At 47.6% G+C, this 25,395-nt stretch overlaps 1 protein-coding gene across 1 annotated transcript; it reads left to right on the forward strand.

Annotated features, from left to right (window-relative positions):
- Positions 1-17,880: 17,880 nt before the first annotated feature.
- On the forward strand, positions 17,881-23,389 carry NCMAP (non-compact myelin associated protein; the record flags this gene model as incomplete). The annotated part of the gene is made up of 3 exons (XM_084243563.1): positions 17,881-17,959; positions 21,509-21,593; positions 23,248-23,389. The coding sequence occupies 3 exons, from the start codon at positions 17,881-17,883 to the stop codon at positions 23,387-23,389; spliced, it is 306 nt and encodes a 101-aa protein (XP_084099689.1).
- Positions 23,390-25,395: the final 2,006 nt, after the last annotated feature.

Below are 25,395 nucleotides of genomic sequence, written 5' to 3' on the forward strand. Positions count from 1 at the left end.
GTGGCAATCTGGCTGTGACTCCCAGGGCACTCCTGGAAGAGGAGAGGGGACAGGCCTGTCGACCGATTACAACACTGTCATGTGACATGTGCTGTGCTGTGGCCCAGGCACCTGAGAGCTGCTGTGAAGATTCTCAGGCCCCCTGAGATGGGGGGTTGCCTCGGGCAGGTCTTCAAGGGGAAGGACCAACGTCTTCAGTGCGTGCTTTAGAGTGGGCACACTTGGGGTTAGCATCGCTAGGTGACTGAAGCATGCAGACCCTTGCTTGTGCAGGGCCTGGACAGGCTCAGTAGTCAGTGCTTGTGAACTCCCTGTCTCACCTGGATTGAGACAGGCTCACAAAGCCCAGTTTGCAGATGAGGGGATGGGCTCAGAGAGGTTTAGAAAACCAATGGGACTCGATTAAGCCAGAACACAAGCCTGGTCTGACTAAAACCCACACCTCTGTCCACTTCACCGTACTACCCGCTCACAGGGAGGGAACCACACTCCAGGGGGGCAGAGGGGTGACTCAGTAGTTCCAGTCAGGGTGCGGAGTGTGTGGTGACAAGATGGATGGGAGAGGAAGGAGGGGAGCTGCGAAGGGCCTCAAGTGCCGTGCCTGGAGGGGCAGATTTGTTCCCCCACAGAGAAAACTGACCAAGGCTTCCCTACTCCCAGGCCCACACTGGACTCCCTCCCCCCAGGTCACGTCCATGGAGACTTGCCTCTGAATGTCCTTGGAGGCTGGGCAGGGCTGGGCCTGAACGCAGCCTCCTGACTCCTAGCCCAGAGCTCCCTCCTCACCCGCTTCCTCCTCAGCAGGGCCTCCCTTTCAGGCTGTGGTGTTTGCTCAGAACCTGAGCCCGGGGCAGAGAGCACAGAAATATTTATTTATGTCACTGCCAACCTTGCCTCCTGGAGGCCCCCAAGGGGTTCCTCACAGAGAAGTTCAGTTATATAACCCCGAGTTGACAGACAGGAAGGAGAAGGAAATAAATGATAACTATTCTTTTTTCTCCATCTTGGACACATTCTGAAACTGGATTGCTTGACATTTTCCTCGCTTCCTTGCCTTCCCTCATTCGTATTGACCTGGGGTCTATAGGGATCTTGGTGGTTCTAGATCGATCTTTGATTTTCACCTTGATTCTGGTGAGACTGGGACTGTGGGGTGATCTTCCTAGGGTGGGTGAGGGGAGAGAGACATGACATACTGTATATTAAAGGGCTGCTTTGTGCCAAATACTCTACCAGGGGCTTTAGCTTCATCATTATATCTTACCTACCCAACAACAACCCTGTGAAGAAGTCCTGTTTATCACCTCCATTTTACAGACAGTAATGGGGCACAGAGAGGTTAAGTAACTTTACAAAGGACACCCAGCAAAGCCAGGTCAGACTGGTGCTGATGCTCCTAGTTTTCAAATATCTCCCACGAAGCCCTAAGAGAGCATCTCCATGCTGGCTTCTCTCAACGGAGGAAGCTCCTCCACAGCTTGATCCTTCTCAAAACATCTCCCGCATCTAATCTCCGCTGTAGCCTCCCAGGATGCTCTGCTCCACTGTGCTGGGACCTTGCTGTCCCATCCCCTTACCGAATCTTCTGCTCACTTTCCTGGATGTGCTCATCTTAGCCCCCTATCCCTCAGTCTTCACCTGCATTATTTTTCCGGCTGAAATGTCATTCCTCCCTTCTCTACTTTAAAAAAAATCCCAGTAAAACGCAACAGTAATAATATTCATTGAGCTGAAGCAGAGAAGTGAAGTGGTTGGAAGCGTGAACCCTGGGGTGTCCTGCCTTGCTTGCATCCAGCCCCACCACTTTTGCTGGCTGTGTGACTTTAGGGAAGTTCCTTAACCCACCTGGACTTCAGCTTCTTCCCCTGTCAGATGGAGACAATGATACCCACCTCACAGGGCTGTTATGGAATGAAATGAGTTATACAGCTAAAAATAAAAAAGATATAAATAGGGCCTCCCTGGTGGTGCAGGGGTTAAAGACACAGCACTATCAAGCTATTACCAGCCGTTGTGACATGAGTTTGATCCCCAGCCAGGAAGTTGATCCACATGGCACAGCAGACCTCTTCTGACTCGCCCGCTGCTCCCCTCAGCAATGCATTTCAGTCAGTCTGCCTGTTCTGTTCCCCACTCAGTCTCTGGTGAATCCTCTCACCCCCCACACCTCTGGCCTACACCCCAGTTCTTGTATGCATAAATAGGTAAATCTTTAAAACAAAAACCTATACAAATAAATAATTTGTAAAGCTTTTAGAAAATACTTGACATGTAGTAAGCACTCATTAAATGTTTATTCTCATCAACAAGTTTTCAAAATGTGGAGCAGAGTCGTTAAGTCAGAGTCCCGGGTTCACATTGCACCTCAGTTGGCATCTTGGGCAAATTAACCTCTCTGGCCCATTTAAAGCTGAAAACTTGAAATGACTCTATGCTTTCCATTGGGAGTGGATGAGATGATGAAATAAATGCAAAGTACTCGAAGAACAAATAAATGTAAAGACAATCAAATAAAGGCCAAGAAGTGCATTTGGCACTTCAAACCAAGTAAATATGAGCGATTATTGTGTTACTGAGATTCAGACTCACCTCACACACCCACAGCCAAAGGTTTAATGACCATGTGGTACCCCTCAGATCCCACCTCTGCAGGCATCTCCCCTCTCACCCAGCCCCTACTCAGCACTCGCTTCCCTTCCGAGCTGCATGCACTCACAGCCATTCTCATGTCTGCATCCTGTGGCAGCCGCGATGTGTGGAACCATCTGTGCCTCATCCTTGCTCAATGCACTCATTCTGCCAGCAGTTATTGTAACCCCTGCCCACTCACTCCACCAGTCCTTTATTTCATTCAGCAACCATGTGTTCAAATCTGCCATATGCCAAAAGGTGCACCAGGCACAGGGGATTCAAAAGGTGAATATAAACCAACACAGCCCCTGAGCTTGTGAACTCAGAGTCCATTGAGGTTCAGAGAGGTCAGGAATCCACCCAAAGTCACAGAGCCTCCAGGGCTGTGCTGGGACTCATGCTTCTGCTTCCCAAATCAGGGATCTCCCACACCTACCTGACAGCCTTGAAGAGTCAAGGGAGGGCCTCCCCTGGTGGCGCAGGTGGTTGAGCACTGCGCTATGAAGCTGTCTATAGCCTCTGCAGCGCTGGTTCGATCCCTGCCGGCCTGCAAGGGTCCCACATGGCAATGCAGACCTCTCCTGTCGTGCCCGCTGCTCCCCTCAGCAGTGTATTTCATCACTCTGCCTGTTCTGTTCCACGCTCTGTCTCTGGTGAATCCTCTCACCCTCCCATGCATCTGGCCCGTACCCCAGTTCTTGTATAAAATAAATAAATAAATAAATCTTTAAAAAAAAAAAAAAGTCAAGGGAAAATAGAAGAGACCTTCAGGGTGCACAGAATGAGCAAGGCCAGTGAGAACCTGCAGGCATTTGCCTGCAGGTTGGTTAGTGGGACACAACCATTTGGAAATCGATGCTAAGGCCAAACAGTGGCAAGAGAGGGACAAGAAGCCGAAGTCTGGTTGGGGAAAGCAGACATGCAATAATGGTGATGATGAGGAGAGCAATAGCTAATTGAATCACTGGATGATGATAATGACAGCTAAACAAGCACAAGGATTTGAACTGGAAGATCCAGCTATGAGCCTCTGTTAACATCCTGTGCTATGTTGCCAATATAACACCTCAGGGTGCCTCGCAGGTGCCTAGAACTGCAACAGACATTGAGATGTAGGCTCAGAAGGAGAAAGATAAGTGCCCTGGGCAGAGAGTTAGGATCTAGAGAGATGAATGATCACAGAAAAGACCCTTTAAGCTTGTGGTTGGTCTGTGAAGAATGTGAAAGAGGGTAAAGGATACAGTGCCTGGGGTTGGGGGGAAAGCTAAACCTTAGAGTGGTGACATTAAAACTGACATAGAGATAAAACCTCTTAATGGTAGCTTGTAGATCAGAATCCCAGCAGGGAGTAGTCGGGGGCGGGGTGAGCAAGTTTCATGAGGTAGAAATTTTTTTAAATCAAAACATTTAACATAAATTTTTGAAGTATATGAAGGTTTGGGTTTTGACATATAGATAGGAGTTCACTAGCAGGGTTAGGAAGTCATTCTAGAGAGAAGCATATGAGCCGAGGCAAGTAACATGGGGTGGGTGTGTAGAAGGCAAGCTCTTTGGCATAGTTCTCGAAAACACGATTCACAAGCTCCAGGTGGGCTCAAATAGCAGGCACAGCTATATTTTTTTTTTTTTTTTGCATCTTATTTTTTTTTTATTTTTTTAAATTTTTAAAAAATTTTTTAAATTTAAATTTTATTTTTATACTCCCCATACAATTACAACCCCCTTATTTTGACTCCATTCCCTCCTTTCCCCGCCTCCCACCCCCATAAAGTGTCTCTTGTTCATAGTTGTTTGTTGATTTTGATATTTTCTTTCATATAGTTATTCTTTTTCCTGGTCCCTTATTTAAGTTTTCTAGATTCCTGCTATGAGTGAGACCATCCGGTATTTTTCTTTTTCTTTCTGGCTTATTTCGCTGAGCATGATCCCTTCCAGCGCCATCCATGTTGCAGCAAATTGCATGTGTTTATCTTTTTTGAATGCTGAGTAATATTCCATGGTGTATATGTACCACATCTTCTTGATCCAGTCATCTATTTTTGGGCATTTGGGTTGTTTCCAAAGCTTAGCTATTGTAAACAGTGCTGCTATTAACATAGGGGTGCAGGTGTTCTTTGGAATTGATGTTTCTGTGTCCTTTGGGTAAATACCTAGGAGTGGAATTGCTGGATCATACGGAAGCTCTATGTTTAGTAGGTCCAGAAATCTCCACACAGCTCTCCACAGTGGTTGGACCAGTTTGCACTCCCACCAACAGTGCAGAAGAGTTCCTTTTTCTCCACACCCTCGCCAACATTTGTTGTTGCTAGTTTTTTTAATATGTGCCATTCTCACTGGTGTAAGATGGTATCTCATGGTAGTTTTGATTTGCATTTCCCTGATTACAAGTGATGCTGAACATTTTTTCATATGCCAGGCACAGTTCTAAATGCTGTTGGGCAGTGAAAGGCCTGAGAAGGAGTTTGGATTTTATTCATAGCCGATGAGAGCCCACGGTATGCCTAGGTAGAGGTGAGCAGGTTCAGATTTGTGGCTAGAAAGTTCTCTGGGGTGGTGTGTAGCTGGTGAGTTTTGAGAGTAGTGAGGCCTTTTCTACCCTCTCCACTCCAGGTGAAGGGTCACATTCAGGGAACACCCCTCCACCTGGTTGTGGTGTCATAGGGCGCAGATGGGCACCCTGTCCCCAACCAGGAATCTCCCTCCCCACAACTTCAGAGCCCGAGCCCCCAGCCAGCAATCAGCCACTTCCTCTGTGACTGCACTTCTTCCCAAGGCAGTTAGTGGCCGCTGACCGGGGCAGGCTTTGAGTGGGGCATCTGCTGTGGTTGGTGGGTAAATAGACGTGGCCCTGGGCAGCTTGGGCAGGAAATGAAGAGCCATTAGCGTGTTTAGAAACAGCCCTGCCTGACTGAGCTCCCCACTGCATGGAGGCTCGTGCTCCATGCTTGCCTTCCCGCCCCCACATAGCCTGCTGTACCCCGAGTGCCCTCAGTGCCCCAGCACGACCCTCACTTGTTTCCACACTCTGCTTTCCTGCTCCCTTTTGTATTTCCTTGCACCCCAGATTCTCACTGGCCTTGCTCATTCTGTGCACCCTGAAGGTCTCTTCTATTTTCCCTTGACTCTTCAAGGAGGTCAGGTAGGCGTTGGAGATCCCTGGTTTGGGAAGCAGAAGCATGAATCCCAGCACAGCCCTGGAGGCTCTGTGACTTTGGGTGGATTCCTGACCTCTCTGAGCCTCAGTTTCCTTGGATGTAAGGCAGAACAGGTGTGGCGAGTCATGAAGGTAAAGCCCCGAGCACAGTGCTCGGCACAGAGCAGGTGGCAAGAGGGAGCAGATATGACTCCCAAGTGCCCGTCATCCCCCACCTGTTTCCCAGAGCCAGGCCCAGCTTACTCACCCTGGGTTCTCCCAGCCCCACCCCTGCCCTGCCTCAGGGCACAGAGCCCACACCACATTGAAACTAGGGGGTCTGGCCAAAACCGGCCCCTCTCAGTATCTCAGGGCTCTGAGTAGCACAGGGGATTCTTCAGAAACATGGGGGAGAGCGGAGGGGCGGGGGGCAGCAGGCAGTGGATGTGGCCCCCCGGCACGGGTTAGCTAAAACAGAACCCATAACCAACACCTGGACCAACTTGCCCGCGAGGCACATAGTAAGACCCACAGTACTTTTAAGGGCCCCCCCCCAAAAGTTTCAATTTATTTTAAAATCAGAGGGAGGGAACTTCAACTTTTTAGGGTAGAAGAAATTGTTTCAATTTTCCCCCACATCAGAAGATACAAGATGTTTATAAAACGGCAGGGTACGCCAGCGTCTTCACCATCTTGTGTGACCGCACACTTCTTTTCTTCCTTCAAATAAGGAAAACGAGGCTCATGGAGGGTCAGTCAGTCACCCCCAGCAGCAAGTTTAGAGGGACGGAGTAGGACTTCAACCCAGGTCAATCTGAGTCCAAACCCCTTTCTTTACTACACCACACTATTTGCAAGTTAAATATTTTATTTAATTTTGTCCTCACAGTATGGGGGTGAAACAATCACCCCATTTTAAAGCTGAGGAAACCAAGGCCTGGAAAAGGCAGTGCTTTGCTTGCAGCCGCTTGGCACGTCCCTGCGGGAGTCGGGAATAGTCCTCTCCCACTAACCCTTCTCTCTTGTCCCACCGTGCCCCCCAAGCTCCTGCACTGTGACCCTCATCTCAGCCACCCTGCACGAGGGCTCCCCGCCTTTCCTCCACCTCACTTCTATCCAGTGTCCCAACCCATAGAGGGGCTGCTCACCCCACCCCATTACACAGCTACAGCCAGCATGGCCACCTGAGAGGGTGGGGGGAAAGGGAGGCAGTCAGCTAAGGCGAGAGTGAGGTTTAAATGAAATGTGGGTCCCCCAGACAAATGCCCCTCTGTATCTCGGGGCCTATTGTGACTGGCCGCGGGCCAGCTCTCCACCGCGGGCGGCTTGAACGGACGGGATTGTTCCCCACCTCGGTCCTGCTGCAGTGTAGCGCCTGCCAGGCCCGGCCTGGGCAGGAAAGGGGAGGGTGTTCCTCTGAAATGGAGGGTGTGGGAGGCAAGCAGGCCTGGGGAGAGTGAGGGGTGGTGGCCTGAAGCAAACTGGGAGGCACAAGATGGAAGGAGTGTGGCCAGAGGACACCAGGTCCCGCCCGGCTGTGCATTTCGCAGACTGAGCAAACTGAACAAGTGACTTGCCCAAGGTCACACAGCAAGTAATACCGGAGGACTCCAACCCAGGACTCTGACCTTCCAGGCCAGGGCTTTTGCCCCCCCAACCGCAGGCCTTTGTGTTGGGGTTTGGTAGGGGCCCCATGAAACAGGGAACGAGAGCTCCACAGGCCAGGACGTGGAAGGAATGCCACACGCTACGATTATAGAGCACCGGGTTTCCTCGAATTCCACTGAAGCGAGGCTGCTCCGGACAGGGCTTGTAGCCTTAACTCATTAATTACAGACACTTTGAGGTTAGCCAGGCCCCGGGGAAAGGCGGCGGGAGAGGCAGAGAACAAAAAGTGCAGATTTGAAAGTCAGTGAGAAGGATAAACTCAGGTTATTGTAGTTCCCGGACGGGCACTAAGCTTGGTTCTTAAAAATAATAAAAATAAAGGACTGCCCAAGAGCACTGGGATCAGGATCCCTGGTCTGGGGGAAATTTGGGTTAGTATTTTCCCCCTGCACTCCCACCCCCGTTTTATTTTTCCAGAAGTTTGCAGTTGCCTTTGTGCATGATGTACAAAACTTAATTACATCTGCATGGTTTTGCTTTTAGTAAGTGGTGATTGAAGTAACTTAGAAACCTCGGTCTGCTTTCTAGAAAGCCAGCGCCATTCCATTCTGTCAGCAAGGTGCCCACAGCAGAGCTGAGGGAGAAACTCACTGGCCAGGTGGGCTCCCCTGCCTTGCTCACGGCCTGCGTTCCTTTCAGCTTGGTTTGGTTCTTGCTTTTGTTGCTGCTGATCTTGTTTTGAATGAACCAGAAAGGAGTTCTTGAGACGGTGCCAAATCAACTACCAACAAGCCTTCCTCTCCCTGGGCCCCTGTGTGCCTCACTGGCCCTCAGTTTCCTCATTTGTAATAAGGCCTGTGGGCTCAGTGATTTTCCTGCTGGCTTCCCCAGGGTCCTGTGATCACAAGCAGATGCTACCCAGAGGTGAGAGGGAGATGGGGGTTGGTGGGTGGAGCAGAGGTGGGATTTTGGTTCCTTGAGCCTTTGGAAGGAAATTATTTTTCTATCACAAGGTCACCCCCCCCCCCCCCGGACTCTCCAACAAAAGGGTGTATCTCCTTTCACTCTGAACCAACCAGTTTCATGTTTTCTTGGCTGATAGAACCTCCTGCTCTTCCCTGCTCCCCCTTGGTTGGACTGGTTACCCCCAATCCTGCTCCCTGCTTCAGGGCATGGCCCTGGGCACCCCTGGTCCCTGGAGCCCATGCGTGCCCTTCTCACGCTGCTTACTCCTCACTTTAGCGGGCATGTCCTCCAGGAGTTTGCTGGGAAAAAGTGTGTGATTTGAGGTGGACATTTTCTGAAGGCCCGTGTGCCCAAAAATATCGTTATTCTACCTTTTCACTCAGTATTTCATTTGGCTCACTGTCTGGTTCTAGGCTGGAATTATTTTCCTTTAGAATTTTGGAGAGTGCCTCGGAGCTTCTGGGGCTGCTGCTGTTGAATCCAGTGCCATTTTCATCTCATCTGACTGAAAATCCTTTGTATTTGACCTTAAAAAACGAGAAACCACTTCTGGACAGGTGAGGGGCCTTCTTTTCTTTCCACCCTGTGTTTTGAAGGTCACGCTGAGGAGCTCCGCTGGGGTGTTTCTTGTTCATTGTTCCACTCCTTGCTTCATTCACTGGACTCAGAGGGTCGTCTTTGAAGATTTGCGTCCTTCCTTTCTGGGAAATTTTCAGATTTTTAAAGATAATTTCCTTGCCTTGATTTTCTCTGCATGTCACTCCTGGAATCCTTATTACTAGAAAAAGGAGCTCCTGCCTACTTTCTCTCTCTTTATCTTTTTGTTCCACTTTAGGAGACATTTTCTCAACAATCTTCCATCAGCCATGTTTCTCAACTAACTGCTATTGATTTTTTTATTTCTTTGGTCATATTTTTAATTTCCTAACACTCTTTCTGGTTCTCAGGATATTCTTCTCTTCTTGTCTACTCTTAAGTGTGATAAGATGCAGTGTCTTGTGTCTCCCAGGATGCTGGAGTTCTCTCCTGCTGTTTCTGTTGCCTCTGTTTGCTTTAAATACCTATTCATTTGTTTCATTTGCTGCCTACTTGTCATATTTGAGGCTTTTACCACTAAAGGTCTTTAACCCTTAGCAATCAGTTCCTATTGAAGAGAAAGACACATAAAAACTCATTGGAAAAAAAGTCTGTGGAGGGCCTCCCTGGTGGCGCAGCGGTTGAGCGCTGGGTTGCGAAGCTGCCTGCAGCCTCTGCAGCGCTGGTTCGATCCCCGGCTGCTCCCCGGCCACCAGAGGAGGGTCCCACATGGCGCGCAGACCTCTCCTGCTGCCCACTGCTCCCCTCAGCAGTGTACTTCAGTCCTTCCGCCTGCTCTGCTCCCTGCTCTGGCTCTGGTGAATTCTCTCACCCTCCTGCGCTTCTGACTGTACCCAGTGCTTGTATAAATAAATAAATAAATAAATAAATAAATAAATAAATAAATAAATAAATAAATAGATCAATCTTTAAAAAAAAAAAGTCTGTGGGAAAAATGTCTGGGTGTGGGGTGGGCTTGTCAATGAGTGGCCACTCCGTTGGCTGATTGTCAGGAACCTGGATGTTCCATTGCAGGTCTAGTAACATCAATCAGTATCTATAACCTGTTCCCTTTTACTGCTATGTCTAGCCAGAGTCTCCTCCTTAATTTCTTGCCTGGAGGTTAAGCCTGGCTCGTAGAGTTCTGGAAGCCCAGGGGGCTGAGGGAACTAGGGGAACCTCACACTGCAGGAGATGAATGCATCCTACTTCTGCATTTTAGCACTGAGACCTTGGGTGAGTTAGCCAACCTCTCTGAGCCTTAGCCCCTTCATCTGGAGTATAGAGGTAACATATGTGAGGAAAATATGTGCTCAGCATGGCAGCCAGTACAGAGTGAGGCCTCAGTAGCAGGGGTAGCTGTGATGCTTGTGGTCCTCATCATCATCCTTGTTATCAGTTGTTTGTCCACAGATGTCAGTATAAACTGTACAACTTTCTTCCTGTCTAGATGTTCTTGCATAGAAAGGTAGGAACAGCTAAGACACGGGCCTGTAGCTCCATTCCAGTAGTGTGATTTTGCCTCCCAGAAGGCATGTGGAAAGATCTGGAGACACTTTTGGTTGCCACAACTGGGGGAGGCTACTGGCATCTAGAGGGTAGAGGCCAGGGACACTACTAAACAATGCACAGGACACCCCCACAGCAAGGAATTGTCTGGCCCAAACGAAAGCTGGGCTGGAGAAGGGAAAGCCTGCCAGACTCCGAGGGCTTGTTGCAGCTCTTGAATTTGAAATATCAATAGGCAGGAAGAGAAGTAAGCTGAGTCCTGCAGGCTGATGACTCCAGTGTCCCCAGGAGTGGCTTACCTGGGTGGTGCTGCGTCCATGGCCGCTGGAGGTAGAAGATCTGAGTTTGAGCCTCAGCCCCTGATGAGTAATACTTTTGGGGTGCCCCTGAGCCCCTCTGTATAGTGGCCGTAGCAAGACCCGCTCTGTTGGTTAAACAAGAAAACATTTGAAAGCAGAGTGCTTGGGACTTTGTTAGTGTTTTTTTAAACATTAGTTCCTTTTCCTTTCCTGACTAGAATGTTGGGGTGGACTTGTTTTCCTCTGACATATTCACTTGGGGCAGGACTCTTGAATTTTGTTCCTCCCTCTCCCCCTCCTTGGGGACAGTGGGACCCCTGGCGATTTATGTGGGAACTCAAATGCAGTTTGTGAACTCTTGGGTGCTGACTCTTCCCCTGGGCCCAGAGACCCCAGGGACCAGTGGAAGCCACCGTCACATTCCAGCTCAGCCTCAGCCTCGACGCCCACAGGTCTCTGCCTCCCACTGGCTCGCGGCACTGCCTGTGCTGCCCTTTTGGCACGAGGCAAATCTGCCTTGTGACCACTTTCCTTTGGGATTTCTGATGTCAACTCAGTACGTGGGATTTACAGATGTGCAGGTCTCAGGTTGGAAGCACCTCGCGGCACCTTTCCTTACAATGCAGGCCACAGAAATCGGAAGCAACGGACGAGAATTTTGAGCCAGAAAATTCTGAGCCAGAATTTGATCGGGGTCGGGATGGGGGATGGTCATAAGACTTAATAGAGATGGTGGACCCGGAACCCAGACTTCAGATCCACAGGCCACTGCATTTTCCACAGGATTTCAAGGTCATGTTGATCAGGCACCTTTATTGGACCAGCGTTGGGCTAAGCAGTGTTGCGAGGGGTAGATAATCTTCAAGAAATAGTGACAGAGGAAATATTCTTAAAGGAGATAGCTGCACTTCTCATCCTCTGAGCTCTAGGGACATGATCACCACACCCTCCTTTAAGTCCTTTCTGTGCAGTGCACATGGTGGGTACGAGGTGAATGAAAGACAGAGGAAATAGAAGAATAGATGAGAGGATGGACATGTGCGCTGGGTTGGTGGGCTTGTGAGTGGACGGAAGGAGGAAAGAATAGATGAGTAAATGCAACTGGAAATGTGCTTCCTAATTTCTGGAAACCAACCACAAGGAACATGTGTTCTCTATGTAATTGTGTATGGCCCCAAGTTCAAGGGAACATTAAGCCAAGTCAGATTCCCATCTTTGGGATCTGTGATGCTAATGGGAAGAGCCACGCACAGGCTGGGCAGATGGGTTGGGGGGAGAGGAGGTGGAACTCAAGAGGAATGGAGAGTGGGTGAGGTGGCCATTTAGGTTCACGCAGACTGGGGTTACTATGTGCACTGCAGAATGTTTGGGGTTTCCTTCCTAGTTATCACATGCAGAACACTACTGCTGCTTCAGAACCCCTCCGTGGTGTTTCTTCTGACTGGTCCAGTCTCGGTTGCCTTCCAGGAAGGAGTCTGGTCTTCTGGCATGTACAGCATTTCCCTCCCTAGCATCCTCTGAGTCAATATCCACAGAGACAGGAGCTTTTGCAAGACACTGGTTCTAAAGTTATGGAGCCACAAGTTGGAGAGACCCATAGAGACCATCTCTCAACTGGGCCATTTTACAGACAGGAAAACCCCAGTCCAGGTTGAGGAGAGGACTTTATAAAGACACATGGCAAGTGAATGGCAAAGGGAACTTGGGTCCCCTGATTCTCACCCCAAGTCAGGAATCTGTGGCTTGTTCTTCCCCTACCCACCCAACAGCCCCCCTGCTCTGCTGGTTCCATTAGGGTTTTGCCTTCATGGGTGAGGTGTCACTATTTCCTCTGTCTCTGTCCTCAGGGGAGATAGAGAAGACGGTAGAACCCTCTGGAAGTTCTGGCGAATCCCTTGAATCTCCTCCTTAGGGGACTCCCTTGTGGTGCAGGGGTTAGGTATCAGTGTTATCAAGCTATCACGAGCCTCTGTGGCATGAATTCAATCCCCAGGAGCTGACCCACATGGCACAACAGACCTCTCCTGTCTTGCCTGCTGCTCCCCACGGCAGTGTATCTCAGTCGATCTGCCTGTTCTGTTCCCCACTCTGTCTCTAGTAAATCCTCTCACCTCCTGCACCTCTGGCCTACACACCAGCTCTTATATGAATAAGTAAATAAATCTATAAATAAATAAATAAATCTCCTTCTTGGAATACCAGCTTCATGGTCTGACTCTCTGCCCTCCCTGTTCATACCCATGTTTGACCAAATACAACAAACACTTGAGCAGTTGGAGAAGTACTTATACAGTCAGCGGTGAGGCCAAGGTTAAAACTCAGGTCTTCCTGACCCAAAGCCTTTGTTGGGTCATGAGCTCCTGGACAATGTGTTCTGTCACAGGAGTTACCCAGGAGGACCTGGACTTTCTCTCCTGAGAACCCAGAGCAACATGGTCAAGGTTAACATAGATGCAAAGTCCCGCAATTAAGTTCAAAAAGACATTTGCACCAGAGTGCAGTGGGGACCTGGCTACTGGACATCAGCTCATCTTGAAGTGTCACATTTACAGTTCAGCTGCCTTATAGTTCCAGAGCACCTCACAATGTAGAAAGTCCTTTCACTCGCTGATCTTAGGTTTGATTGAGTCTGAAAAAGGCTTGGGGTTATAGCACCAGGGCATATATGAGCACTGTGCTGATAGCCTGTTAAGCTAGTGATTTACTTGCTTGTATTCCTCCAGCCTAATAGCATAAATTTTGTGCACAGCCACTGTGCTAAATACATTACCCTATGGAGTTGGTAATTCCTAAATTTTTTAAAATTTATTGCATTTATTTATTCATACAAGAACTGGGGTGTAGACCAAAGGTATGGGGGATGAGAGGGCTCACCAGAGACAGAGTGGGGAGCAGAATAGGCAGATCCACTGAAATACACTGCTGAGGGGAGCAGCAGGTGAGACAGGAGAGGTCTGCTGTGCCATGTGGGTCAGCTCCCTGGCTGGGGATCGAACTTGTGCCACAGTGTCTGGCTATAGCTTGATAGCACTGAGACTTTAACCTTTGTGCCACCAGGGAGGCCTGGTAATTCCTAATTTACAGACCACAAAAACCAACAGATGAAGAAAGGAGAGGGAAGTCACACAGCTAAGAAATAATAGAATTTAGGTTCAGGTCTGATAAGTGCCAAGAGTAATGTCATTTTGGATATTTCAGGACCGCTCTGGAGTCATGTGACCAGGGAGGGTACTGAATTTAAGGGAGACACTGACATACAGAAATAAAGGATCCATGAGGGGCACTCTCACTCTAAAGGTTGCTTGAAGGACCTAAGAATATTTATCCTGGAGAAGAGAATCAGACACCATCCAAATTCTGTTTTCAAGGGCAGAAATCTCCTTTACTTCCAAGCAGACTGGATTTGCAGAACATTTGCCATTTGTTAGTTAAATTCAAGGGGTCATACAATAGCCGACTGCTATCACCACCTGTTAGTAAGAAGTAAAATCGATGTTTTCACGACTGGGAGGCATTGATGGGTTACCTGCTTAGAGTTGCCATTTGACTAGGGGTGTCGTGGGGTGGCAGTTGTCTTGTCATCTCCAGGAGACTTTTATCCATGCCAGAGGGAAGGAAGATACCGCTGGGGCGGAGCAGTAGGGGAGATATTTTGGACAGGTGAGGGCTGGCAACACTGATCTTCCGGATACAGCTCTTATACTCGACCATCAGAGCGGGTGGCTCGGGGGTAAATGATCATGACCCTCTATCACTTCACAAACCAACTTCCCACACAGGGCCATGTGTCAGCCACTTCACGGAACAACAGTGCTTTGTAGATTCTGTAAATGTTATTAAAGCTCTGCTGGAGGTTCAGAGAGTGGCCAAGGGCAGGAACCAGTCAGGTAGGACCAGCCAGGACCAGGAGTCGGGGTAAGAGCCCTGGCTGTCCTGCTAAGGCCCAGCCTGTGTGGGTTTTCTCATCCGACCTTACATTATTTGGGGCCCTGGGTGCTCAGCCATTTGTGCCTTGTGTATTCACTGGAACAGAGCCTAGTGAGGGTTGATGGAGAAGCAGTTGTGGAATTAGAGAGGCATCTCGAATCCTAGCATGGCTGCATGTTAGCCTGTGAGTTTAGGTTGATTTCTTATCTGCTCTGAGTCTCTGTTTCTTCATCTCTCCAATGGGCACAGTAATGCACTTTTCCTTACCAGACATGTATGAGGATTAAGTGAGACTCCCACAGTAGGCCTGCGTGCTGTGCCTGGCACATGGTACATCATCATCATCATCATCATCATCATCATCATCAAATTAACTTTTGTCATGAAACCAGCTTCCCCATTCCAGTAGTTTCCTCCATTTTCTATGTTCACGGACCCTGGTCAGAGACACGTTTGATACTGAAATCCCTCTGGACCTCATTTGGTTAACAAGCATTGCTGGGGGCCTCCACATGAAAACACCCACACCCTTGGCCATGGCTGTACCACCACCCTTCCTCCCACCGTCTGATGTGGAAGGAACAGAGATGTCATTGAGAGCCTGGTCCCGAGGTGCAATAAAACATTCTCGGAGACCTCACTGTTCTCAGAAAGAAGAGTAGCTGGGTCCTTCCAAAAGCGAGTCTGTACCTAGAACTCAACGCCCAGGAGGCTACCTGAGGACTTCCAGAAGGTCCTTCCAGACCAGTCCTGGGGCCTTAGAGGCTGCATTACTGGTGAGTGTGTGTGAGTGTGTGTGTGTGTGTGTGTGTGAGAGAGAGAGAGAAACACACATACATGTGTTTCTGCATACCTGAAACTGTGGTCATGACCCCCAGATGTGTGCCAGGAGTAGGGTGGAACAGTGGGAAGGACACAGGCTTTGAGGTTCTCAGAGCTGCCTCAAATGCCAGCTCTGCCACTTCCAGGCTGTCTGCACGTACAAGGTTAGCTTTCATCCCCAAGTCTCAGGATTTGAAACAAGGGAAGAGGAAAACCGACTGAGATGGTGCTCTGCTAATTCTCTCAGACCGTGGGCAAAAATACCCAGCGCAAGGTCTTGGCAGGTGGTAGATTCCTGGATGTTGAGTGGTGGGCTCTGACATTCTTGTGTTGGTTTCACAGCAGATGTGTGCGTGGGTCAGGTTTCCTTACCCAGCGATTGTGCCATGTCTCTGTCCCCGGGGGCCCCTGTTTGCCTCTTTTTTCCCCCAAGGAATTGTGAGAAAGCATTATTAGCAAGCCTTGATAGTGGTGGAAACAGAAGCAGAGGGTTTTGGCAAATGCATTCTAAAGCTCTCTCCTATGTGCTGGTGTGGGGAAGAGTGTGTGGGGTGGTGGGGATGGGGAGCAGGTGTCTCTTTGGGAGCAGGACTTAGGTGTGGGATGTGGGCGATGACTTTCTTTCAAACTCTCATATTGGTCCAAGCTTACTTTCATAGAACTTTTTCTTGTTTTGAGCTCCAGAGCCACCTTTCTGTAATTTCACTCAGCAAATATTTACCAATCCCCAGTATAATAAAATACTAAGATTTACCATTTATGGGGCACTTGAAAGTACTTTCAACTCAGCCTCTCACCCTCAGCAACCTTGGGGAAAGCTACCTCCTTTTCCAGATGGACAAACCAATTTCACTATGAGATTGATCACTGCCTCTATGGGATTGTTTCCGGGCTAAGTCCAGTGTGGGGAGAAATCCAATCACTCATTCAGGGACATCCACTGGCAAGGGTGAGAAGAGTCAGGCACTCTATCTGGGGGAGATAGAAAGATATGAAAAAGAACCAGATAAAGCCTCTGCCCTTAAGGCCCTGACAATGACGGGGGAGTTAACTGACAGGCAAAGCAACTGAGCCGTGTGCCCTGGTGCTGTCTGCAGAACGCAGCTGTGCCAGCGTGGAGAGCAGAACTGCTATTTCTGTCTGGGGGGGAGTCCTCCTGGGGGTCACTGCATGAGTCTCAAAGATGTGTTCATTTTGGAGGGAGCGTGGGCAGTGGAGCAGGCGATGGGGCCTTCTTACGGGAGACAGGAAGCCCAGTAGGGAAGAACTTTGGTTAGAGGGGGAGGTCAGGCAAAGCCTCTTTGAGGGTGCCTGAGTGGTGGAAGTCCTGGAGTTCTGGTCTTTGGGACAAAGGGACAGACAAGAGCTGGGGGCTTTAGTTCGGGCTCTGGGCTTAAAGGCAGGCAGATAAAGTTAAGGCAGAGCCCATCTTTAGGATCAGTGGGTCCTGGACACAAAGCATCACTGAGCCTGAGGCTGTCTGTGGGGTCCAGGCCACAGCCACCAAGAGCCCCCAGCCTGGGTGCAGATGACCACCCCAATGGAGGAGTGTGGCCCCTTTTTCCATCAGGAGCTGGGAGAGTGGGGGAGTTGCAGTCCAGAAGAGGAGACTCTTGGGAGAGGCCCACTGTGGGGACTTGAAGGCCCAAACCTAGGGCAGCCAGCCCAGAAGCAGCAAAGTCCAGGAATGATGGGGGAGAGTGGAGTGGCCATGTTCAAGGCAGCTTGGCAGAGCCTGAAGCGAGGAGCCGAGGGTAGAAACAGTCTGGGAAGGGCTTTTACTGCCAAACATCAAAACGTGGGCACTGGAAAGAGGATTGTTTTTTGAGCCCAAGAATGCTGTGGTCAAACCTGACCCCTGTACGCCCACCCCCACCCCGCTATCTCTGGCACCCATGAAAATGCTTCTAAAGATAAAGTTTGTCTTGTGTTTCACTAGTGTATTCCCAGCACCTAGCACAGTGCAGCCATTTAGTAGGTGATTAATTAATGTTTAATAAATATATATACCTATATATATATATATATATATAGACACACACACATATACACACACACCCATAGATCTTGTATTAAACATTTTTGAACCTTGGTGAAAAATATATAATATACACTAACAGGTAATACTAAAACATACACCAAAAAATTTTAATAAAGCAAATATTAAAGAAAAGAAAAAGAGACACACATTAGTGGTCAAAGTGTGATCACTTCCAGGGAGAGAGAAATGGAGTTGAAATAGGCTAGAAAGTAGACTTCAATTGAGTCTGATTTTTTAAAAACAGATTTATTTATTTATGCATACAGGAACTGGGGTGTAGGCCAGAGGTGTCTTATACCTGTTGCTTAAAGAAACAGCTGTCTCTGGTTTTAAACAAAATTTTGTCCTTTGTTCTTCCCAGGGTCAAGATGACCACAGCCACCCCTGTGGGAGAAACCCCTTTCTCACTGAATGTGACCAACAGGGAAGAAGACTTTCTATACAAGAGTAAGGTCAACTTGGCTCGGTGGTCCTGGGGGTGGGGGGGACATCAGTCATGGGCATCTCCTGGTGCAGAGGTCAAGAGCATGGGCGCTGGTGGAGTCTCAGTTCCAATTCTACCCCTCGCCAACTATATGACCCTGAGTATGAGACTTCATTGCTCTGTGCCTCAGTTTCCACGCCTATAAGATGGGAATATTTAGGACGCTACCACACAAAGTAGGTGTGGGAGCTAAAAGAGATAATTCACTGAAGAGCTTAGAATAACCTCAATGCATGCCTAATTGGTCATCATTATTACTATTATTATGCATTGGTGCATCAGCAACACTGAAAAAGAAAAGAAACAGGACGCATGGAGCAGACTGTGGGATGCAGGATGCCACTCAAGAGCAAGATCCTGGCCTTTTTATTGACAGAGAAGGGTGGGTCAAACTGAACACTGGATTTGGGACTTTAGGGAGGGTGAGTCTGCTGATACACTCCCAACCCCAACCCATGGCTCCAGTCTTATTAACAAGGCGTTCCACTGATCAGTCCCTGGGGCGCAAAGTACATCCAGCCCCCCAGGCTTTCCAGGTCATACCTGGTGATGTATACCTATTGCCCCGGGCGACCAAGTGTCCTATTCTTGTCTAACTTGAAAGGAGCTTTGTACACCCGCAATGCACTGATAATTTCATTAGGAAGTTTTGTGGATTAGAGAACAATGCAAATTTAAGATGTCCCTAAATGGATCACCTTAAGATGTATTTCTTTCACACTATTTTTGCAAGGAAAAAACATCCCATCAATTTACAAAGGAGTAAATGGATAAAGCTGGGGAATTAGTTCTGGAGAGACTTTGGCCAGGAACAAGGGTCCCCAGGAGGGAACTTTGAGGCCAACTCTTCACTCTTCACTTGTATAAGGGGAAGTTTGGGGGCCATTTCAGTCATTTCCATTGAAATGTGTATACCTCTGGGATGGAACAGACTTCCTGAACACATGGAGCTTCTCCCAGGGATCAACAGGTCCAGGCTGTTGGATTGATGGCAGGATGCACCCCTTCCATGGAGACCGAGCAAAGTGCCTCTCAGAGAGGGTCCCATGGGTCAGCCTGCTCCTGGCTGGGTGGGGAGACCAGCAGAGCATGCTGAGGTGTGTCTCAAACAGATCTAAAAGGAAATGCAGGCTAGATGGATTCACTGTCAGTGCTATGGAAACAATTCTGTTATTATTTAACTGAAAGCAGAGCTTCTCAGCTAGGTGATTTTGCATGCCCTAGATAGAGTTCCCAGATTCAGTAAAGAAAAACACAAGACACTTGGGAAATTTGAATTTAAGATAATAATTTTTTAAAAAGATTTATTTATTTTATACAAGAACTGGGGTACAGGGCAGAGGTGCAGGAGGGTGAAAGAATTCACCAGAGACAGAGCAGGGAGCAGAACAGGCAGACTGACTGAAATACACTGCTGAGGGGAGCAGTGAGCAAGTCAGGAGAGGTCTGCCACACCATGTGGGTTTCTCCCTGGCCGGCTGGGAATCGAACCCGCACTGCAGAGGCTGTGGACAGCTTCACAGCGCTGTGCTCAACCCGCTGTGCCACCAGGGAGGCCCTAAGGTAATAATTTTGTATAAGTGTGTGATATGCAGTAGTTGAGATTCACTAAAATATTATTCATCATTTGTCAGAAATTCTAATTTAAATAGGTATTTTCTTTTTTTTTTTCAAGATTTATTTATTCATGCATATAAGAACGGGGTACAGGCCAGATGCACGGGAGGATGAGAGGATTCACCAGAGACAGAGCAGGGAACAGAACAGGCAGACAGAGTGAAATACACTGCTGAGGGGAGCAGCAGGCGAGACGGGAGAGGTCTGCAACATAATATGTAGTATTTATATGTGTGTATATAATAATATTATATTCTACATTCTGCATATCATTTAAATTATAGCAAACTAAATCTTGGGGTAAGTGTGCCACCCCTACCTTATTGAATCATTCTCATATTTAGAATATGAATAGTGTTATAAGAAATATCTTCATTCATACAGCTTTTTCTGTATTTAAGGTCATTCCCAAAGAAAAACTCCCTGGAATAAAATAGATTAATTTAAAGAATAAACATGTTTATAGTTCTTGAGATCTTCAACATCAATTCTGGTAAGGATAATGATCTTGAACTCCAAAGGGGAGTTTGGCTTTGGGATAGGGTACTGATATGAAAATTAGAATCTGTGTTATTAACCAAAAGGACATTCACCATAGTCTTGTCTTTATTTTATTTTATTTTTTTAAAGATTTATTTGTATTTATTTATACAAGCATTGGGTACAGTCAGAAATGCGGGAGGGTGAGAGAATTCACCAGAGCCAGAGCCGGGAGCGGAGCAGGCAGAAGGACCGAAGTACACTGCTGAGGGGAGCAGCGGGTGGCAGGAGAGGTCTGCGCGCCATGTGGGACCCTCCTCTGGTGGCCGGGGAGCAGCTGGGGATCGAACAGGCGCTGCAGACTGCAGGCAGCTTCGCAACCCAGTGTTCGACCGCTGCGCCACCGGGGAGACCCATAGTCTTGTGATGTAAAATTGAAAACAACACAAATATCCTGAAGACAATTGATAAACCAATTACAGCACATCGAAACAATGGAGTACAGTCATTAAAAATCATTCAGAAAGAAAAAAAATCATGCAGAAAAATCAGTGATTGCTGTAATACAGTCTATAAAGCATGGCTCCATTTTTATCAAGAATGCATTTTTTCATATTTGTGACTTTCCTTAAGATGGGTTTTCAGACAGGATTAATAAATAATGTTTAAAAGATTGGTGGATATTTAATATGCGACTGTACACATAAGTGATCACACTGGTGAATGTATACACATATAGGTGATCAGTGGTTCTTAAGGCAGTGAGATCTTTATTACCCCCCCATTTTTACTTGCATTTATATTTTCAAAAATATGTACAAAAATCTCATATTACTTTTGTATTATCAAAAAGAGGGCAGTTCTTGGGCCTCCTTGTTGGCGCAGGCGGTTGAGCACCGCACTGTAAAGCTGTCCACAGCCTCTGCAGCACGGATTCGATCCCAGCCAGTCAGGGAGATACCCACATGGTGGGGCAGACCTCTCCTGCCTCGCCCACTGCTCCCCTCAGCAGTGTATTTTGTCATTCTGCCTGTTCTGTTCCCTGCTCTGTCTCTGGTGAATCCTCTCACCTTCCGTGCATCTAGCCTGTATTCCGGTTCTTGTATAAATAAATAAATCTTTTTTTAAAAAAAAGAGGGCAGTTCTGCAAAGCAGTGTGAAGCTGCATCAGGGTTGATGAGAACTTGGGGGGCTGATGTGCTGAAGACATGGCCCCATGGGGAGAGGCTGCGGTGCCACTCTAGATGGGGTCCCCCAGGAGTGTCCCAGGATATCACATTCTCTCGTCATCCTCTGGACCCGGTGGGGCTGTCATGTGGTGTGCTGCAGTAGGGCTCCCTTGCCCCTGCCCCAGACTCTGAGTGCTTCCTGCTCTTCTGTGCACTGTCTCCTCTCCACTTCCCGCCTCCTTGTAGGCTCTGGAGCCATCGTGGCCGCCATCGTGGTGCTTGTCATCATCATCTTCACAGTGGTCCTGATCCTCCTGAAGATATACAACAGGTATGGAATGCTGGGGCTTTGGGGCTGTCTGGTGCCTGTCATGGCATCAGAATAAATGAGAACTAACCCTTGTGGGTGCCTGTCATGTGCCCAGTGGTACCAGAAGCCCCCATCAAAGGCTCCAACACTGCAGGGTTCGTTTTAATGTTTGTTCTGCTAGAGAAACTTCACAGTGACCAAATGTTTTTGTATTTGCAGGATTTTTTTTATTATTTTATTTATGCGTAGAAGAGCTGGGGTGCAGGCCAGAGGTGTGGGGGTAGGGTATGAGAGGATTCACCAGAGACAGAGTGGGGAGCAGAACAGGCAGATCTACCGAAATACACTGCTGAGGGGAGCAGCGGGCGAGACAGGAGAGGTCTGCTGTGGCATGTGGGTCAGCTCCCTGGCTGGCCGGGCATCGAACTCAGGCTGCAGAGGCTGGCAATAGCTTGATAGCACTGTGTCTTTAACCCCTGTGCCACCAGGGAGGCCCTGCAGAAGTATTTTTTAAGTGTAGTGATGGTAACAATGACCTGAGCACTCTAATGAACACTTGCATGTAATTTACAGATAATTGAGGTACGTTTCAATCTTCCTGTCTTAGGAAGGCCTCTGCTAGGCTGAACTGAATGAGCCACATGAGTATTTCAGATGACAAATGTTGGAATGCACATACTGGTCACTCCACTTTCTAGAACCATGTATGAGGAAATAAAATTTTAAAAACTAGGAAATAATTTGATTGCAGAAGAAAAGTATTATCATCTATAGGGACAACTTTGCTAGAAGTTTATTCTTTTAAAATTTTTTTAATTAAAAAGCTAAATACAACCACATCATAGAACTAAAAGCCATTTGGGGATAAAGGTATTCTGAAGTGTATTTATTGATGAGGAAAGCTATTTATAATATATTGTTAAAGTTTATACAACTATGTAAATTATGATCACACACACCCAAAGAAGGTTCAAATTGTTGGGGTTCAGATGATGAGGTCTGGTGCATGGGGTTCTTGGGACCCTCTGAGGAAGAATTCAGTAGATGTTGCCATTTACCAGCACACAGCAATTTTATTAAGGAAAAGAGAAAAAGGAAAGAGATGGCCCCATAGATTCTAGCAGGCAGTCCTAAGAGACAAGAACTGCATTTTGTTAGAGCAAGGGATGTTTATTGTGTTCCTTGATAGCATTATTGTGGCAATTATAGCCTTGGGTAAGATTGGGCTGGTCTTCTATGATTGATAATCTTTTCTGATCTCATCTCTGGCTGATAATCTTTTCTGGCCCCACCTCAGATTCCTAGAACCTTCTATAGCCCAGTTTAATTTAAGATTCATTAGTCATCCCTACCCCCACCTCTGGTGTTTGTCCTTGTGAGAGCTTCTATCTTAAGTTTTTCTACTCTAGGTGTCCATCATAGCCACCTGTCTGACACTGTATTCATTCACTGGTAGAGAAAAATATTAAATACTGAATTTAGGTTAAATGAGAAATTGAAGGATCAAATTAGCTGATGTCCAAGGTCCCGTCTCATTGTAAAACTGTGGTTGGCAATTAAACAACATGATCTAATGATGATTTGCATTTGTGTCTTCCCTAGAGCAGTAGTCATAGAGCCCGTTCCCCAGGACATACAAGGGAAAACTCAACCATGCCTGTGCCTCTCGTTACAGGAAAATGAGGACAAGGCGGGAGCTGGAGCCCAAGGGCCCCAAGCCAGCCCCACCTCCTGCCCTGGGCACAAGCAGCAACAGTAGCCAGCACCCGGCCACCGTGACCTTCAGCCCTGTTGATGTCCACGTGGACACTCGGTGACCCCCACCTTGGTGCTGACTTGGCCACTGTCCAGAGAGCCTTCTCCAGTCGAGACCAAGAAGCACTTTCTCTTCTGGCAGCTTCACTATGAGTTTCTTCTGGTCAGATTGACAGGGGCATTTAGGCTTCAGGCAACCCCCAACCTTGTCCAGCCCCAACGCACCCCAGGCACATCCTTGTCCCTGCTGCCACCTTCCCAAAGAGCCGTGGAGCATTCCTCTGTTTCCTGATGAGGCCGTGCTCGGTAGAGAATCCACTCAGGTGGGTCTGGCTCTTGCTTCCCCCAAACACCAGAGCTAGACAGACAGACAGACAGACTCTCAGATGCCAAGTCTTCTGCTCAGGAGTCAGGGCTCAGGGCAAACCCCTGAGAGTGTCATAAGTGGTCATATCAGAGTAAGGGCCATATCCACAGCTTACAGAACAAAAGCTTCAATTCCCATAACCAGGCACAGGGGAACTAACTTGGACTAACTAGCCAGAAATCCAACTTGTTAATTAAACACTTGTTCCAGAACTAGATGACCGCTAGCTGGCTCCTGACGATCAGTGAGCACGTTTTTCCCTCTTTACAAATGGTTACAGGGAAAACTGGACTTTTCTCAAAAGATTTCATTAATACAGAGTCAAAGTAGAAGGGAGGCCGGGGTTTAGGGGGAGGACCCTGAGGATCATGGGTTGGAGGACAGACACTTTTGGCCCAGTGGCTGGTCCCTCCTGCCCCTCCATCTGGGGCTGTATTAACCTTGACTCAGTCTCATTTCTTGGCTCCCCTTCAGTGTGGATTCTAAGTAATCCCAATTTCAAGTTAAACCTTATCTCCAAAGACCAGTATTCGGATATCAGTTAGATTACAACTCTATATTACCTGTACCCTTCCTGATCACCTTGCAGAGCTCAGGACAAATTTAAAAGTACCACCTTCACAAACCATTCTCTGTAGTGAACTAATCCCTTTGCCTCCTTAACCTGGAGAACAATCTATCGAGAGTGGGAAGCATTTGGGAATTAAGAAGACCTGCCGGGCAAGCCCTCCTTCCTAGCTGTGTGACCTTGGAAATGAGACTCAACTTCTCCATATTTGGTTTCCTAACCCTAAGTGGGAATTATGATATCTGCCTCACTGGGTCACCACAAGTTAAGGACTTAGTAAAGCAGAAAGCAGCACCTGCACCCGGCAGATACTCGATGATCTGGAACAGCAACAGTATCTATTCAATTGCAAGACAGAAAATTTTGAAATCAGAATGTCTTAAAATTGATGGGTCCATTAATGTAGTTTATTTTTCTTCTTTCTCTCAAAAAGTTATATTTTAATCAATTGTGCATCTTAACAGTTGAAGGCATCTTGGAAAAAAGGTAACAAATCCTTACTCTGTTACAGAAAGTGACACACTCTACCATTAACCTCAAAAATCTAGGACTCTCTTCTTCTTGGGGACCGATCCCTTTTGAGGGGAAGATCAAGAGTCTGCTCATGTCATCTCATTATAAAAATCCTTACTTGATTATATCTGGAGAGCTATTGGAAAATTCTTCCTCCCTATGCATATAACTTTTCTGCTTACTGAGTTTAACTCTCCACCAAGAACCAGACACTTTGAAAGGTGATTTCATATAAGTTATCTCATTAGATTTATTTTTCCCAATAACCCTGGGAAATACTTTTTTTTTCTATTTGCAGATGAGAACTTAAAGCTCAAAAAGAAAAAGTACTTGCCCCAAACCATAGAGCTAGTAAAGTGCAAAGACAAGATTCAGACCCAGACCTCTTTGCCCCCAAAGTCCATCCTTTTGTTATATCACCTTCTTCTCTACCATTTGGTTCAAAGATTATGGGTTGAACAAGAGAAGGATAGGTTGTCCATGTGTCCGAGTGGAGGTCAGGAAACTTCCAAACCAAAAGTGGGACACTTTGGTAGCTTCCTTTGGGTCTCAAGATTGTAGCCAAAGTCTCCTTTCTAGCCCACCCATGCTGTAAGTCCTTCTGCTTTGTTCACTCAATC

Source organism: Talpa europaea (genome assembly GCF_964194135.1).
Source record: "Talpa europaea genome assembly, chromosome: 9".
Lineage (NCBI taxonomy): Eukaryota > Metazoa > Chordata > Mammalia > Eulipotyphla > Talpidae > Talpa > Talpa europaea.